Source organism: Amphibalanus amphitrite, unplaced genomic scaffold (genome assembly GCF_019059575.1).
Source record: "Amphibalanus amphitrite isolate SeventyFive unplaced genomic scaffold, NRLGWU_Aamphi_draft 000561F_arrow, whole genome shotgun sequence".
Lineage (NCBI taxonomy): Eukaryota > Metazoa > Arthropoda > Thecostraca > Balanomorpha > Balanidae > Amphibalanus > Amphibalanus amphitrite.
Genome location: NW_024882055.1, coordinates 286,910 through 305,659, shown reverse-complemented (window position 1 = coordinate 305,659; position 18,750 = coordinate 286,910). Strand labels below are relative to the sequence as shown.

The window sequence follows — 18,750 nt, the reverse complement described above, 5'->3', positions numbered from 1 at the left end:
CCTATGCAATTAGATACGGGTGGAAGAAAAAAAAAGACGATGGGATTGGTGCATGTTGCTTCTGTATTTGCATAACAAGGCTATTTTTATATTTTGAATACCACATGTTTTCCTGCCTTGTATTGTCAAACCGAACTAGGTCAATCATTTTTCCTCTTAAAAAAGGAACCGGAGTCGCCCCCTTTTTTGATGGCTCCGGCTCCGGCTACGGCTCCGGGCTATATTGTTTCACGGCTCCGGCTCCGACTCCGGCTCCGGGCAAAATATACCGGCTTCGGCGGCTTCGGCTCCAGCTCCGGCTCCGGCTCCGGCTCCGCACCCCTGAATTGTTCTTATTTACCTATATTATGTGTTGTCTTGTGCTTCTACTTTCTGGGTGTAGCTAAGCCCTCCCAGGGTGACTGTTGTGTGGCTGCTTGGACCACGTGTAAGCCGCACGCCATTCTCTGGTATATCAGCTATCGATACGGCACAAAGTGAAGTGACCTGCCAGCCGGATGGGGCTTTCCCAAACCAGTTGGCGTGACAGTATGTCATGCTGGTCAAAGACCGGCGAATGGCTTCCTGAGCACTGCAATGCGCTCGATGGCGCTGTGAAAAATGGACGAAATCACTGTACTGTCCCACGGCATCGCCTGATCGGCAGCAGTGGTCCCAGCAGATTTAAAGGTGTTTGCATTAAATCAGTGGCTATGATTTGATGATGGATATAGATTATACTTTTATTTGGTTTGAATTTACTGGAGCTGTAGAGGCTTCGGAGTTTTTGTAAGTTCCATTTTTATTCTTAAGTTGCTGGGAGCAAAATAAAAAAGAAAGGAGGCTGCGTTGTAAGAGCATTGGCTCTTGCTCTTTACGCTTGCCGCTAACGACCATTCGACTTCGTTAGCTGTTTTGCCCCCCCCCCCTCCATCCCTCTGCCAAGGAAAATCTGTCTAACTCACCATCACGGTAGATTAATCGTGTTCGCTGTTCACCTGTTGTAGTTAGTTATGCGTCAGGCTGTACGCATTTGCTACCTTCGACAGGGACGCTGAGCTTTATTTCGATTGTGCAACGCTCAGCGTAATTTCTGAGTTTATATGAGCGTTAATTGATTGATTTTCCACTAATTTGCCCCCTTTTGAATGCTCACAACTCCAATCTGCACACGTTTCCAAACCGACTAAGGGCGACTTTTCCCGATTATTTGAGTGAGGAGCGGTTGGCGGCTCATCACCTCTCCATCTCAGCAGTAAAACGATATAAATACCTATATGGACAGCCGCCCCGGAGACAAATGGTCCTGTGCAAACTACCCATGACTGTTGCGGAAGTGTTTAATTCAGGTTCGGGTTCCACTTATCGCATGCATTATACATACGGTCGTATAGTTTCAGCATATGATGCGCTCATTGAACTGCGGACGTCTCGTCCGAGACCCGTGGCATTCATTAGTGGTGGCATTTCTGAGGAGTTTCGTCCGCCTGGCGTGCACGCGGCACGCCAGTCGGGCCGGCCCGGTTCCTGCAGTTGTCCGTTGACAAAAGAGCGGACACTGAACGCCAGCCTCACACGCCAGCGTGTCGTTTTTAATTATCGCCCAAAAATACAGCGGCCGGGCGGGCGCATGCGGGCATGCCATTCCAACCAGCGGATAACATATATTTCCTTTATCGCTGTGATCGGTGGCCGCTTCAGAACACGTCGCCTATAGATAACCGCGTGACGAACGGCCGGATATTACTTTAGACGCATGTTCTTCCCTGCTATCACCACAAAGACCGAGCTATTGTGATCGCTGTTACCGACTAACTCACTGTGAAAGGAGCATGACGACTTTTTCGCTGTTCAGACTGTCTTAAACGATGTCTACAAGCGAAGCAGACTCACTGGTCTAAGTCGTGTCATTGTATAGGTGCTATGTTTAGATATGCTCGCCGATAACGCTGACGGAGAATGCGAACAATGACAGACAGCAAACACCTCCTCGGACATGATTCCACAGTTTCGACGAATCAGCCATTCTTTGCGTAACGCTTACCAGCAGCCTCACAGTTTTTTAACGATATCCAGTCATCGAACACATTATTAGGAATCAATCTTTGGTGAATTTGGTCACGAAGTGATATTGGTGCGGTTTATTCAACCATCATTAATTACCTTTCTTCTCGGTTTCCCCCTCCTCATGGTGTTGTTGTTACTTGGTTCGGTGACTAGTCTGCTCGTGTAACAATGGACAATCTTCAATGAATTTGTGTCTCATTTATTGTGCATGGTCAACGCTTGGCGTTTGTGATTGGGATTCAGGTTGTGCACTGCGCTTCATTAGCTATGTGGTGAATTTCCAGTGGCTCGTTTCCGGGAGTTGGTCCGCTCATCATTCTCCGGCACACGGTGCTGATCCGAAGTGGCCGCGTACCCGGCGCTGTTAACATGCAACTACCGGGCAAATGTATTCGCCGAGAAAGTCGCATTGCGTGGCGCGGCCTGCCGGCGGAGCTCACTAGTGCTGGTAGCCGTCAGGAGAACAGCGGTTCCGCGGCGGCTGACACGATCTCGGCCCGGCGGCGGGTGGGACGCGCCGGCTGTCGGGTACCCCTCCGATCGGATCGGCGCCGACTGCGATCGGACGCTGCCCTCTGGCTGCTTAGTGCTCACCTCATGTCCGCGGACCGTGTCCGGCGACGTGTTGTCGCCTCGTTGTCCGCAGACAGCGGCCAGCATCTGCCGGGGTGCTGCCAATGAGCCGGTGATGCCGGCCCGGTGGTGCGAGGTGATGTCATACGTGGATAGGCGCTGAGGACATCTGCAGTCTGGGCGTCCGAAGCTCCCAAATCAGTTGCGGCCGTCATTGTCTGTTCAACAGGGTCACATCAGGTCACAAACGATGTTTTAGTATAGCCCGATGGTCACATGGGGTGCTACCCACGTGCTAGGTCTGGAGTATGTCACCTTTGACTCCGAGCCTCGCCTGGCTCGCACGGTCATCATGTGCGTGTTGGGCGGGACCTCCACCAAGGAAAAACCCATCGGGCGCTGACATCGCGTCAAAAAGCCGTCTGCGCTTTTTGGGAGGCTAATGGGGGGCCAGACGAGCAGGTTTGATTTGCGGTGCGCCGGACGGACCGGGTTTCCTGTTCTGTGGACCGTGGGTGGACATCGCTGGCATTTGGTGGCGTTTTTGCGGGAGGGCTTTTGGAGTGGGCAGTGCGCTGAAGACCGGCGTTCGCCCACGCCCTGACCTGGGCTGACCCGCCGCGGTGGCCTGTCACGCAACTGTGGCCCGCTTTGGTCACAGGTGGTCACTGCGGTCAGCTCGCCACATCCTGGGGTATCACCAGATCGAGTGTCGTCACATGCATGTCGCTGCTTTGTTTTGCATTGTCCCGATTGGAGCTGCGGCCTCCGGGGACCCGCTGCTGAGGAGCCCCGCGCCGTGTTTGGTTCGATGCTGTTGATTGACACCCTTTCCCGAGCCGTTTAAACACGGAGCGGATGCTTCGGCACCAGTTGCACCAGCAGTTCGATGTTACTTGTTGTTTCTGAACCCCGGTGAACCGTTGCTCTATGACAGGCGAGAGACTGAACGAGCTATCTGGCTATGCTGAACAACACGGGGTTTCGCTGGCCGTGGCAGCTACCATACAGTGGTGAGGATCCTGTCAGGGTGTTGACGACAGTGATGACAGTGAATGGATGCTCGGTTACCGGCACCTGGATATCTCAGCTGGGTAACGGCAGCCGCGGCCGTCCGGGCATGATGTCGGCCGTCGGGTCGGAGGGGAACAAGAGATGGTCCCGCTGAGCAGCTGTGATCAATGGGGTGTGTCGGAGGGATGTCAACTATCGTCAGGGTCTGGCGGAGCTGAGAGGAGGGTAGGTGGGTGTCGACTGTCGGTGGATAGTGGACGGTGGACAGCCGGTGGGCGATCCTCGGTGACTGACGGCAGCTGCGGATCTGTGTGCAGTGGACGCTGCCGACGCCGCGCTGGCTGTAATGGGTGGACGGTAGGCAGAGGACAGAGGGCAGACCGGTGACTGACGTTCACTGCGGTGTCGGGTGTATGGTGGACGTAGGGCAAGAACAGCCGCAGAGAACAGAGAGCAGCCGTTGTCGGCAGTGACTGGCGTCCTCCGCGGTGTGCAGTGACTGACCCGGCGACATGGACGGGGACAGACGGCGTCGGCGGCCGGCTCCGGTGTCGGTCCGCTGCCGACACGGCCGTCCGTCACCGGCCACTCTCCGGTGTCGGTCCCCCGCGGCTGCGGCCACTGTCGGCCGTCCGTCACACGTGGCCGGGGACACCGCGAGCGGCTCCCATCTGTACCTTGCTCCGCCAGCTACTCGCCTCTGCCAGCTCCCCAGCTCTGACACCCGTGCTCCGACTCCGCCAGCTCCGTGGCTCCCGGGCTCTGCCACCCTGGGCTCGGCGGCTTCGTCAGCTCCCTGAGGTGTCTGTTACAACTTACTGGCCAGGCCGGGTGCAGTGCTGTCCGGACCCAGGTTACCCAAGACTATTTCCACGATGCCCCCGTTACAGGTTACCTATGTTACGTACCCAAGTTTCCCCACTTTGACTCGTGCCCGGCTCCCGATCTAGTGTTACTCCCAACCTGCCTTGGCCGATTCCTTCGGCCCTGACCTGCTATCACTTTTATCACTGCTTTCGATCTAATCCACTAGCTTACTGTCTTCTGTAGTCGGCAGTCCCACTCAGTCCCTTTCTTCCCCAGCTGTTTTCTTTTCCGCCTCTGCCATCGTCACCCTTACACCGAGCTGCCTTTTGGGGCGCTCTTCCGTCTCTAGGCGGTGGCACGTGCCCGCTACCGTTCTAGAGGCGCCGTCCTTGCTCCCCTATCGGTCGCTGTCGGGCCATCATTTTTGGTGCGGACCGGCCCGTTTCGTCCATATACGAACTCGCTGGATTCTCGCTTTCACGCGTGGCATTGGCGGCCGGTCGGTGGGTCGGATATTATGCGGCTGCACCGGTTGAGGCGGGTTTTCGGGTCGGATTGTCGGATCGGCCGGCGGGGCGGGAGCGCCGCTGCACGCATATGCGTAACCAGTGTGTCAGGGTCGGCGCGAGCCGCGGCGGAGGGCCGGGGATCGGTGGTTATCGCGCGACTCATCTGGGCCGGAGACGGAGCAGGAGACGGGACGGGCTGGTTGGACTCCGAGGGCGGGTACCGCTCTGCTCCGCCTGGCGAGCACCGTGACAGATTAACCCAGGTGCGCGGGCCGCTCGCACACACGCACCTGACCGGGATTAGCACGGAAGGCGCCCGAGCCGGTGCTGATGGGGAATCATAAGTGACGCACTCTCCCTCTCCACCGCTGCCGCCGCCCGCGCGGCAGAGAACTGGTGCTTCTGAGCTGCATAATACTGTAACATCGCAGTCGATTCAGGGCCGATGGGGAATGACATTCTTGTAGCCGAAAGTTTGAAGTCCTGTTCGTCGAGGCGGGCGCCACTCTCACTTTGGAATACATTTTCCTGGACGGTATCGGCAGCATCTTCACCCACTCGCACGACATGCTGGCGTTCTCAGACGGGGCTGTCCGAAGATCGTGCGGGGGCTGCCGGGTGGCGCCTGATCTAGGCAAGATCAAACCCTTTCGCCAAATTAAACACATACCTTTTTATATCCGGGTCTGGTATCAGTGATACGACACGTTTTTTTTTTTTTGTCGTGGCATACCTATCTACCTACAAAACATTCGGGGTGCAAAATGACCACTGCAGTCGACTTGCCATGGAGACCCAATAAAGCAAACACCAACATTGCCCCCTAGTGTTTTTCCCTTGTAGTGTCGGTCTGATGTCAGTCGATGAATTTCGTTGTCTGTTAGGCAATGTCTGACCGTTTCCGTGTCCGTGTGCCCGCAGGCCTACGAGCTATCCACTCTGACGGGCACCCAGGTGATGCTCCTCGTGGCCTCAGAGACTGGCCACGTCTACACGTTCGCCACGCGCAAACTGCAGCCCATGATCACCTCCGAGGCTGGCAAGGCGCTGATCCAGACGTGCCTCAACTCGCCGGACCCCTCGGCGTCGGCGCCCGGCACGGGCGATCAGCGCATGTCGGCCACCGGCTTCGAGGAGACTGAGCTCTGCTACAACATCAACGAAGACGAGCAGAAAGTAAGGCAGATGATGTACGGTGTGGGCGTGGGCGGCGGGGCGCACCACCAGTACCACCAGCCGTACCCGGCGGCCATGTCGCCGCACCACGGCTGGCACGTGCCGCCGCCGCCGCCCACGCCGCACCCGGGCGCACAGCACGTGGCGCACGGCAGCCAGCCGTCGCCGTCGCACGTGTCGCACGTGCCGCTGGGCCACGCGCCGCTGCCGCCGCACAGCCCCATGCCGCCGCACAGCCCGCTGCTGTCGCCGCCGCCCGGCCAGATGCTCTCTGGTATGGGCGGCCACGGCAGCCTGCCGAGCGTGTGTCGGTAGGGGGCTGGTGGGCCGCGCGGCCCGCACCGCACCGCATGGGGCCGCGCCCGCGCCCGCCTCTTCCTCCACCACCCGCCGCCGTCGGTCGGACGGACGGGCCTAGCTGTAGAGCCAGACGAGTCGCCGCTATGTGCCTTGACGTGCTGCTCCCGCATGCCTCCGACGGTCGCCGCCTTCGCCCGTCAGTCTTCTCCGATCTGGGTGTTTGCCCGTGCTTGTCTGCGTGTCTGTGTGTGTCTGCTTGTGTGAGCTGTGCACGGGTGTGTCGCAGGCTGACGCTTTTGCACCGTGCACCGTGCTTCTGTCGGCGAGTCGGCTGTTCGGCCGGCTGAAGATTGCAGGGGAGGGAAAATGAAGGGAGGGAGGAGACAGCTGTGCTTGTCTCCACAGAGGCCGGATGCCTAACCAAGCGCCTCACCGTTGTTATCACGTCTACCTTTGATAAGGCATTAACCACACACACGAGTGGGTAACTCAAAGCGGGTCAACCAGCGCAGGTGTGCTGCCTCTGCCGCCGGGCTGGGGTCCGCGCGGCGCTCCCGTCCACGGCCTGGGTCCCTCTCGTCGGAAAATCGCTCGCCCGGTGGTCGCGCCGGGCTGGGAGGTCGGTGGGTGGAGGGCGGAGGGACGAGTAGTTTCCGAAATGGTCGGGTTGGGAGGGAGCGGGTGGAGCGGGTTTGGAAGGCCACCCGGGGAAGGATGCGCTGGATGAAACACCTGCGTGCCCTGCCGGCCGCGCCGCGCCGCCCCGGCCGCTGCGGCACCATCTAGTCGAACGGTGGTCTGCGCGCGCTGGTAGCTCACCAGTGGTGCCAGCGGCCGCCGGCGGGTGGCCCGGTGGGCCGCGGGCGGCGGGCGCCCGGTCAGGTCGGCGGCGGCGCGAGCGTCGAGCCGGGACCCTCCGTTCTGGATCCGCCGCCGCCGCCGGCCCGGCCCGCCCACAGCACCGCACCACTAATTGGTCGTGTAATCAATGATGGATGGCGACTGAGCGCCGAACTGGGCTGCTCGCGGACCCAGGGTCAGCCGCCGCCGCCCCTGCCCCCGCCCCCGCCCCCGCCCGCCGCCGAGCGGGGTCCCATTCGGACAGACTGACAGACTGACAGACTGCCGCCCAGCCTTGGTCAGATCGTACTGCCTCCGCCCAGTGTCACCATTCTACAGAACCCCGAGCTGCTGCCGGGTCCCCTGAAATCCACCCGAGCGCCCAGCCCCGCCGCCTGTCCACCCCCATTGTCGTGCATGAGGGACGACTTCCATTTCTTGTCCGGCCAGCCCGCCCGCACACCTGTTACGCAAAGTCGCGCCGCCCGACACGTCTCGTCACGTTTTTGCACCGGTTATTCGTGTCCTATCGCGGTCCGTCGTTACGCGTGGTCGGGCCGCTGCCGTCACCGCCGTGTCGCCGGGTCTTTTTGTGCCTCCCGTCACCTGTTACCGACATCGCGGGAAGAGAGATAACTGACTGAAAGCCAGTCGTCCTTTTAATGCGGAGCTATGTGATTATCTTGGCTTGTAGGTACCTTTATTTCTTCTCCTGTCTTTAAGTTTTCCATCGCTTTCCAAATTTGTATTTGTGTTTACCAATTCGGTGTCAAATCATGTGTTCTCCTGGTTCATCATAAATTATATCCAGGCTCCATATCACAACCCGGCATTCTCAGTTGGCTTCACTGCCGCCGTGGACTGCCCTATTTCAGATTAGTCTTCCCCCAGTCCACCGTGCCTGCCCTCTCCCCTCGTTGCCCGTCCCGTGACCCGCCGTGACCCTGTGTGGTGTCCGTGACCGGCGGCTCCCCGTCGGCTCCCCGTCGTCCCCCACCGGCCGGCCAGACTCAGTCTCCGGACCGCCGACGCGCCTCTGATCGATGGCTGACGAACCGGCGCCGATTGCTTCTCTCATCCATAACGCGCCGTTTAATTTCCAGGGCGTGCCGAGCGGCGGCGCACGCCGGCAAATTACATTGTAATGAAGTGGGTCGGTACCGGAGTGTGTGTGTGCGGCCGGACGGGGCTGTTGTTGGCCGGTGGTGGCGGCTGTCTCTGGTCTACTGGGCTCGCGCCGCCGCCGCCGCCGCCACCGCCGCCGCCGCCGCCGGCCGCCGATCTGGGCCCGATTAATAGGCGCCAGGGTGTCACGCCGGCTATCGGGCCATCGGCTTATTGTCGCCGAGTGCGCCGGACGCCACCATTATTTAGATGCGACCGCGGCCGCCGTCGTATTGTGTGAAGTCGGATGATTTACATAGCGGCTGAATGGCGACCGAGTGACAGGAGGGGCCGCGCCGCGGGGCGCCGCGCTATCGCCGCCAGTGTCGCCGTATCGCCGCTATCGCCGGCCGGCCGATATGGCCGCTGACCTGGCAGCTCGCCCTGGGCGGCGGTCAGGTCACCGGCGGACGGTGCCGCGGTGTGAGGTCGCTCTCGGCGCGCTGCGTCGGCCGGTGTCGTCGGCGCCCGGCTGCGTCCGACGGTCCGTCCGCCGCGGCCGCCGCCGCCGCCAGCTGCGCCCGATGCGGCGGAGATAGCGGCGGCGCGGCGCGCCGTGTATGCGTGCGGCGGCGACCGTCCGACTGCAGCGCGGTTATTTATGAGAGCGGCGATGACTGGCGGTTGCCGGTCGGCGGCCGAGCTGCGGGCCACAATCGGCGCGGCGCGGCGCCGAGCCGCTCGTCTTCATCAGCGGCCGGCGTCACCGGGGCCGGCCGCCGCGGCAGATAATCGGCGGCATCACGGCGCCCGGCGGGCCGCCTATTCAGCTGTCGGCGGCGCGTGCGCGGCGCGTGGGGCGACACGAGCGGCCTCCCGCGCCGTGCCGCGCCGCTCTGATGCATGGCCCATGGTGACCGGCCGGCCGGCCGACCCGCGCGGCCAGGTCACCGGACACGTCAGAGGCCGGACCGGGCCGGTCGTGCACCCATCTCCCAGCTGTGCACTGCCCCGCTGTCGGTGATTCCGATCGGCCAAGCACCGGGCATAAAGCGCGGCCTTTTAAAGCCGGCCGTTTATAGTGGCGATCTATTTGGGCCGTCAGTGACGAGTAAGCACCGGCGACTACGGCGGGCGGCACACCGCCGGGCGCCGGCGCTGCGGGTGTGTCGTCCCTATTGTTGGTGCTCTCTGCTCGCCACTGCTCTGTTCACCATTCAGTTCATGATCCGTGCCTCACCCCGCCACCTGCCGCCCGACTTCCGGCGCTCCGCTGCTCCTGCACCCATGTCTCGTCTCTCCGCACCGCGCCGGCGCCACTGACACCGTCCGCTCCACGGGCGCTGAGTGGTTCACTGGCCGGGCCGGCACTCTTCATGTACCGCCGATGCACCGCGTCGCACGTGGACAGCCAAACGCGACCCGTCGGTCAGCATTCATTACTGTCCGACGGGGAAATAGAAACCTGCAGCACCGTCGACACGGGCCCGTGGCCTCCCCTTTTTACGTTGGGAACATTGTCATGCAAATTGACGAGCACCGTTCAACCATTAGTTACCGAAAGAACCTGGTATGAAGATCTTTGTCAAAACCCGCTCGGTTTTTTAGCGTTACAAATGTTTTGCTCATTTAAATGAACTGCACATTCATGTCAAAAAAGACGCCGGAGCCGTTTTCTGTCGTGCAAGTTTGTAAGGAAGTAACGGCAGTGTGATAAAAATTCGCAAATTGTCAACCGCAAACTGCGGCTTTGAGACCTTTCCCGCTTCATTGTTCTGTGTGGCCGTCTGTGTATACAGCACCGTCGCTCCCGTCCCTTGCCGGCGCCGCCCCGTGCCTCCATGACCTGACCCGCCGCGGTGACCCGCTCCCGCCGGGGGGTGACTGCGCCACTCTGTCAGCCAACCGGCGCGCGAAATTAGCTCGACTTATGCATAACCGACACCGGCCATAAACGTCGTCGTCTGTTTATGGCCAGTTTCGCCACGTCTCGGCCGGCGGGGCGGCTCCGCGCCGCCGCCGGGCCGCGACGAGCTGCTCTAATTGATTGCGGACGCTACTATTTATGGTCATCGGCCGCGCCGGCGCCGGCTACCGCGTCCAGATGCACGCCGTCCGCGCCAGACGATTTATGCCGAAATGGTGGCGTTCTGTATTCAGCGTCCGAGTTGGTTCGATGAGGAGGTGGATTTATGTCGCGCGGTGTGCGGCGCGACCGGCGTGCTGCGGCCGGCTTATTGGGTGTGCTCAGAGCGGCCGCCGGCCGACCGCCGAGCTGACCCAGCGTGACCCGCCCTCGGCGGCCGCGCCGCGCCCGCCCGCCAACTGATTAACGATGTACCGCGTCAGTGGCGCACCGCAGACGAGCGCGCCGCGGCGGCGACGACAGCGGCGCGCCAAATGGCCCAGAGCGGTGATCATTTCTCTCCACCGCCGCCTCCGCCGCGTCGGAGACGTCCCGGCACCGATCGCCGCCCTCCCGGCCGGTCTCATGTTTTCAATTTCATGCCCGAATCGGCGACGGCGGCCGTCGAAACGGTCCGTCGATCGGCCAGGTGTGCGGCCGGCGCGGCCGGCGGAGACGGCGAGCGGCACGCGCCGCCGCCGCCGGCCGGCCAGCCCTTCATCATCGCGCCGCCGTCTCAGCGCCTCGTCGGCGATAAGGCGGCATTATCGGCGACCCGCGGCGCCGGCCGCCGCCGCCGCCTTATTTGGTGGCCGGTGCGTCGCGCCGGGATCGTCGCTCGTGCCGCGCGCGACGACCAGCGTCGTTTGTAACGGTCGGCCGATGGTATCGGCGCGGCCGCTGGGCGACCGCCGGCCACGCCGACACCTCACCGTCCTCCTGTACCGACACCGTCCTCCGGGCCACCCGGCGCTGTCCCCGTTCTATCATCCATGCCAATCCGTCCCCTGACATCGACCGGTATCGGTGGGTATCTGAGTTACGTCCTTTGAGAGCTGGAGTTCCGCTGCGGTTGGTCCACTGCACTGCAGCATCCTCATTCCCTGGAATCATCTCCGTCTTTCCGGCAAACCGCGGCGACCTTCTGTTTGGGCGGCTTTTATGAAATCACTGCCGAAATTGGACTGAGCCGATGCCATCGGCGGACGGTGCCCAAACGTGGCGGTGCCGTGCGGCGCGCGGCGGCCGGTCGACCACAGCCACCTGTGCGCCGCCGACGGGGACGGAGGGGACGCCGCCCGGGCGAGCTGCCGGTCACTGCGCGCAGCTGCGTCGACCGGCCTTCGGGTGACGGCAGTCGGTGCGTGCGGTGGCCGGAGGTCGCGACGGAGGCCGGCCGGCCGCGCAGGAAAACGGGCCGCCGTGGCACGGGCCCGGCGTGTCGGCGGCCACCGGCGCGCCGCCCGGCCGCCACCGCTCACAGGAAAGTCAGCCGCCGGCGCTGCTCGGGTGGCGATTTTTGTCGTGCGCCGCCCATTGTTGGGCGGTGGACGCGGTTTTTCGGCCGCGGTTATCGGGTAGATGGAGTGCAGTACGCATCAGACGACACACGCGACCGACCGGTCGGCACGGGTCGGCGCCGCGCCGCGCGGCGGGCGACTCCGGCGTGCGTCTGACAGACCGACCGACCGACCGACCGACTGCTGAACATGAGACCTATGTAGCCGACCATTGGACCAATCCATCCCTGTCTGCATGAGCGCGCGGCCAGTCTATCCATTCCTGTCCGCGCGAGCCCGTCCGACAATCCAGCGGCGGCGGCGCGGAGGCCAGGAGCGTGGCTCGTGCCCACCCGCGCCCGGCGTCGGCGTCTTCCGGTCGCCGACAGCAGCTCATCACCATAGCTCGGCGGCAGGTCGCGCGCCGTCAGCCATAACCGGTCATCGCGCGCGCGCGCCGCGCCGCCGCTGTCCTCCGCTGCCGGCCCGTATAAGGCGCGGCCAGATCCAATTTTCCGCGGATTTATCTGTCTGCGGGATCGGGCGGCTTGCAGGGCGGCTGACTCACCGGGCCAGGTAGCTGACCGGTCCGGTCGGCCGGCCGCCGCTGCAGCCGCCGCCGCCGCCGCCGATACCATGAATGGGCCTTGGGGACGCGCGCGCGCGCTGCGGCGCGGCACGGCGCGGCGGCCCATATATGGCGCGGCAGACGAGCCGGGCGCTGCCGGCTGCAGGCGAGCAGCACGTCCCGCGCGCGGCCGCGCACCGCCAATCTCCATTTTCAGAGCCGATTTACCGTTGCGCGCGTTACGGCTGTTGCCGACCGGAATGAAGCCGGGAGGGGGCGGGGTGGGCTGGCCGGCCAGATGTGCGCACCTGTTCCCGTGGATCCCCACTGCCGCCGCGCGCGTCGCGTTTAACTCGTGTGATGATTAACAGGTGTTTAATTTATTGCTGGGCAGTCGATGTGACCCGGTCCGATGGACTCCGAACGCTGTACGACGTGCAATGGCCGGCGGCGGGGGAGGGGGCGGTGGGGCGGAGCGGCTGGCCCCCGTCGTCCGCACACTGGAGTTTGGGACGGCTCGGCCGGTGGCAGCGGCGCTGTGATAGGCCGTGTCGTGCCGCGCCGCCGCCGACCTCCCGCCGACCGCGGCACACCGAAAAACCGCCGCGACCACCACCAAATTTAGTCGCCGCCGTGGCCGACTCGGTCATAAAGAGATCAACAAGAACTGGTCCGTGCCATCTTTGGTGGGCGCCGCTGACCTACCCCAACTGTGACGCGCGCGCCGCGCTGGTCGGGGACCGCGCCGCCTCCACTCTTCCGGAGGGGGTTCATAGGGGGAACAGGGGAACACAGGGAGAACGGGGGACGGAGCAGGAAACACAGGGGCGAGAACGGGTACGGCCGACGGGCAGCCGAGCCAGGGACTGGTGAGGGAGCCGGGCGGCCGCTGGCGCCGCGGGGGTGATGTACGAGGCCATGTGATTGATTAACTCGCGCCGTGACGGAGAATGCATAACGAACGGGTGCCGGCCGCGGTCCGGGCAGAGCGTGTGTGTGGCCCTCCCCGACCCGTCCTGCCACTCGCCGCCGCCCCACCAGAGGAGGAGGGTCGCTGCCGGCGGGCTCCGCCGCCCTCTGTAGTCGCTAGGTAGACCGCGCTAATGCACCGTGTTCGCCGGCGTAAGTCGCCTTGTTTCGGTGGAGCCTGTTTTATTGTGGTCGTGTTGAATTCTTGCATCGTGGATGCTGTACTTTAGAGAGAGAATATCGTTTGCGATTTACTTAAGTGTCTAGCAGTGTTAACCGTTAACCCACAGTGACCTGACTGTATGGCATATGGTGTTGTTGACTCTTTCTGTACCTAACATAACGGCAAATATACACAAAGGTAGAGAGCCGGGTGCATGTTGTCGACGGAGCTGCGCGCGCGGACGCGCCGCTCCGACTAGCGGTGTCGCCGCCGCTTATCGATGGCCGTAATTCGGCGAGTGTCCGGCAGAGCTCACTGATGCCACGATATCGCCGTCAAAACTCAGAGGAAAAGATAACCATTTTCCCGTACTCGCGAGCGGGAAAAGAGGTCGCCGAGCACGCGGCAGTGCACGGTTAGCGGTGTGCCGCGCGCGCCGCCGACGGGTGCTAGAAAATGACCGAGAGGGGAAACTGGGAGAGTGGCGAATAGAAGGACGATCGGCACAGAGCTACGACTCAACGACTGCGTGCCTCACATTGGCGAATAGGATGACCGGCACAGGGGGTCGACTCGGCGACTGCGTGTCTCATAGTGACATTGTGATTCAAGTCCTTGTCATGCTCCAAGTTGAATTGAAATTCACACACAAAAATTCGGAAACAAGAGTTTATTCCACACAAATCGGTTCAATCGACATACACTGAACACGCCGCTGGGACATGACCACAATACATCGAACGTGCAACGGAAACTCGAGGGACATTTTGCAGGCGTCGTGCACGAGGTTGCAGCTCGTCATGCGAAGACAGATCCGGGCCATCGGTTGAACGGGCCCCTCCCTCCGCAGCGCCTCTATGTGGCCCGCCTCGTCCGTCACAGGCGGCCCCGGCCCCGTCCCCGTCCCGCCGCTCGGCGCCCCGCCCGACCGCTGCGGTCGGTGCTAGCCTGCTGTGCAGCCCTGCAGTCTCCGGGCCCGGCCGCCGCTCCCCGCCGTCCCCTGCCTCAGCGGCGGCTCTCTCGGCAGTCGGGACGCGTTCTCGGCGTATCCGGGGCCCGCTGCGAATGAATGAGAGCGGCGCCGGCGTGCTCCGAGCTCAGAGCGGCGCCGTGACAGCGCCGGCACGTGACCGAACTGGCCGAGAGCCGCCCAGAAGAGGGCGCGTGGCCAGCGCGCCGACGCTCGCCGCGCGGCGATGCTATCGCGAAGATTGGAACTTGGGAGGTAGGCGTGCCTGACGGGAGTCTGTCGACAGCTTCTTCTGAGATACGCGACTCAAGTATGTGGTCTCGGTATCTATGGGTCGACCGAGCGCAGCCGACCGAATGGTCTCGACCTCCAAAGACTGGTTTGGAAAACACTTAACGGCAGGATGTGAAATTTAGCCGGGAAGTGGCGCAGCGTGTCCAATTTCCAGACGTTTACGCTTCACGTCATCGACTGGCTCGCAAATGGCGGAATTATGATTCAACACGTCATTAGCGTGTTATCAGACCCACCGGGTGTATCCGACGTCTGACAAACGACGGTGGCTCTATCGGACGGGCTGACCTCGGCCGCGTCCCGGGGCACCGGCGCCCGGTGATGGGTCACTAGCCACTCGCCGCCCCCCGGCGAGCGGCACCTGAGCGCGGCCGGCGGCGGCCAGCGGCGGCGGCGCTCACTCATCGCCACTCATTAGCATGAGCCCGCCGGCAAACAGCCGATGGATCACAGCCGAGACGTGCCGCGGCAGGATTCACACGGACCCAATTAGCGGCCGGGACCGCCGCCGCCGCCGCCCCCGCCCCCGCCCAGCGCCCGCCGGTCGGCCGCCCACAGAGCGGAAAATGCCACAGCACGGGAGTGATACGAGAAGACGCGGAGCCGTGTGGTTGTGAGAGATTGTGTCATGACTGGAGATCAGAAGCCCAGGGTGCGGATCGGATGCACCGCGGTGTTGAGTAAGGCGCCGAGTCGTGGCTGGTGGATGAACATACCTGGACTGGAGGCGCTGGTCGTTTGAAGAGTTGAGTGCTCGCGACTCGCGTGCAGTGTAGTGCACGAGGGTTGTGTGCCTTTTTATCAAGCTAAGGCTGGATTATGGAACTTAGCGCCCTCGCCTATAACGGTGGATGCCGTGGCTGTATGTGAAGCAGCACAGATCGGAGCTATTGCATCTCACGGTTTTGTACGGGGATTGTGGGATGAAATGCTCGGGGGAACAAGGGGAGTGCCGGGACGCGGCCGGGGTACGTTGGAGAAGTTCTAAGCTCCGGGAGACTCAGGATACGGGAGATGTCAATGGCTGAGAGCGCAGAGGTGCAGCCCGACAGAATACAGCTCACTCAGCTGTACCAGCTCACTAGCTGAGGAATATGTGACGGCTTGAAAGTGACCTCAGCAGCAGCAGTTGAAATGCTGATTGATGGGATGAGGAACCGTGCGCTTCCGGTTGATCCTGTTTGATATCCAGAGATGCAAAATTATTTTGGTATTCATGCCGGGCTTCTGGTCCGAGGCACACCGCCGGAAGAATAGCTCGAAATTTGAATTTATCAACTGTCAGCTTGTGAAGCAGCATGGACGTTCGCTTTTACGTCATCCCCACTGGAATGAATACAAATGTCCGAATCTCCGAGCGATTGTCAGGTGAATGAGATGAATTTGTGATGGGCCCGTCTACAGGTGACCCGCATTGGATCCAGAAACTGTCGGGTATTCACAAGACGCGTTTGGCCGGCCGGTATGATCGCGCGATGTGAGGATGTGTTGCGGGGCGCACGGCTTGTAATAACCCGCCGGCTGAGCCGGGTTGTGCGCGGGCGGGTCCAGATCAGACACAGAGATTGCGCGACTGTGCGGACCCGTTCCAGGAATGGTGAAAAGTGGCCCGTGATACCCTCCACTGCTCCCCAGAGGGGCGAGGGTGGAGGGAGTCAACTGCACGCTCTGTGTTGAAGAAAACGACAAGACGTTTCCAGCTACTGATTCTACTGATTCTGCAGCTACTGAGATTCTTTGTGAGGGAGTTGCTGCCTTGTGGGTTTTTATCAAGGCGTTGGTTACATATGATTGGATCTACGGTGTAGTGCAGTTGCAAGATTTGTGAATGGTTGCAGTTTTGGAGAAAGTCCGGGTCTAGCGTGATGTGGCTGGACCTGAGTTTCGTGCTGACGCGGTGAAATGAAGCCAACGAAATGTGCAGTGTGGCGGATGGTGTACCGCACGATAGACTTTGGATCGTAAGAACTTGTGAATGTCAGCGTTGTTATATTTAAGTGCTAGGTAGATGCCGATAGCTATTTGAAATGTGACTGCTTGAATGAATGGATTTTGTAATGTGTAGGGCTGTGGCATTGCTCCGCATCTTCCCAATTCCTGCCCTCCTTCCATCCTCCATGCCCCCCCCCCTCACCCCACCCCCGTCGGGCCACACCCAGCGCTCTCAGCCGGCCCTTCAAACGCCCCCGCCCTGTCGACTTTATTTCCTCTGTCTCGCTCACACATACACACACACACTCATGGGACCTCCCGGCCCGGCCCACTGCGCTAATTGGCTGCTTACACGGCTGCGGCGCGCGCTGTCGGCGCCGGCCATTAGCATACGGCCGACACCGCGCCGGCATGATAAACTGCCGAGCGGCGGCGGCGGCGGCGGCGGCGGCCATCTAATCGCCCTCCGACTCGATTTACACCGATCATTTGACATGGCCTGCCGTATCGCCGGCGCTCCGGTGAAAGTCACACCGCTCGGCGCGGGCGCGGATCCCGACAGACGATAGATGGGCGCACGGCCGCGCCACGCGCCTCCGCGACCTCCGCCCCGGTCGACAGACAGTGGCGCTGCCCCGGGCCACGGATCGTTTACAGCGGCTGAGAAATGTACAGTTTGGCACACAGGTGGCATCATTACCAGCTCCAAGATTGAATGGAAATTTATGACTCGCTTCTATACATTTATGGGCGCTCAATGGCTCAGACCGAAGAACAAGCAAGATGTCTAGATATGCCATCACATTTTATCAAAGGCATCCTACCCATCTGGGCGTTGCCGGTTAGCGAAATAGCCCTAGCCGATAGAGATTTCATTTAATTGTAGGTGCCAGTGAACGCCCTGTAATTTCATTAATCAATACGCGTAGTGGCGATTACTAACCATATCCACCGGGTGACCCATAAATCAACGATACCATCGACCTACGCCCTAACTGCACAATCATCACGCACAACGCACAACATTGCACAACCATCACTGTTTCACTAGTGCACTGTTTCACTGGGACCCCGGCCCAAACTGTCCACCGTATTGTTCGTGTGTCACTGTTGTTTACTGCTGACACCAAGTCACTGTCCTTCACTGGGGGTTCAGGGGTCACTTCCGGTGGTCTTGCTGAGGTCACCGTGGGGTCACGCAGGAAGGGGTCAGCTCCCTTGAAGGCTGCGACTTCCCCGTGTCGCGCCGACGGACGGACGGACGGACGGACCGCGTGCGCCTGTCGGGCCCCTCGCCGCTCTACTGTCAACACTGACCACGCTCCCCAGAGACCCCGCTATACGGTATGACCATATTTGGTAGTGCCTCATCGACGTCACTGCTTGTCGGCGGCGTCCGGCGCTCTGACTGGCTGCCGGCCGGCGGGGGCGGAGCCTGCTCGGCCCTCACAATGGAGACGGCGGTCGGCCGCCGCCGAGTTTTGACGTATACGCCGTATAACGTCGTGATTACGGTGATGTATACGCCCGGAGATGTGTTTTCGGGACGGCGCATTACGCGTCGGCGGGGCGCTGCGGCGGCGGTGACAGGCGCTTTGGCAACAATGACCGACAGAACGAGGGGTGGCGGCAGGGGTGGCGGCGAGCGACCGGTCCTTTGGTCACCAGAGGCCGACAGTGCCGCGGGCCGGCGGCGGCGGCGGACCGCCCGCATATCGTGCCCTGTTGTGCACAATCGTGCTCCCATTGCAGGGGAGTGGAGCTGGGGTCTGACAGGAGGGGCACTGGCAGCGGCCGGCCCTCTGAGCGCCGCAGCAGCTTGGTTACCGGTCTTACAGGCTATCGGGGATAGATTATACCCCTGACCGCCGGCCGAGAGCTGCTCAGAGCCCCAGCGCGGCGGAAAGGCGCTCAAAGCCGCTGCCGTGACGAGCGGTGACAGACGAGAGCTGCTCTCTCGCCCGGGGAGAATTTGCAGGCTGATTATTCCTCTAAGCCGCGGCTTAATTGCACACTGAGCCTCGCTGTCAAAGAGGATTGAGCTGACGTGCGGTATGACATCCAAGGCCCGTGCCGGTTG

At 61.6% G+C, this 18,750-nt stretch overlaps 1 protein-coding gene across 4 annotated transcripts in view; it reads left to right on the top strand.

Moving 5' to 3' along the window:
* The window catches only part of LOC122393897 (serum response factor-like), a 48,581-nt gene that overhangs the window by 8,560 nt on the left and 21,271 nt on the right, over positions 1-18,750 (top strand). For all 4 annotated transcript variants that reach the window (XR_006258773.1, XR_006258772.1, XM_043390337.1 and 1 more), the window contains exon 2: positions 5,871-6,125. Coding sequence is in view for 2 of the 4 variants with exons in the window: in XM_043390337.1 (XP_043246272.1) it covers positions 5,871-6,125 (255 nt within the window). In the remaining 2 variants the exon portion in view is untranslated. The remainder of the gene's footprint in view (positions 1-5,870; positions 6,126-18,750) is intronic.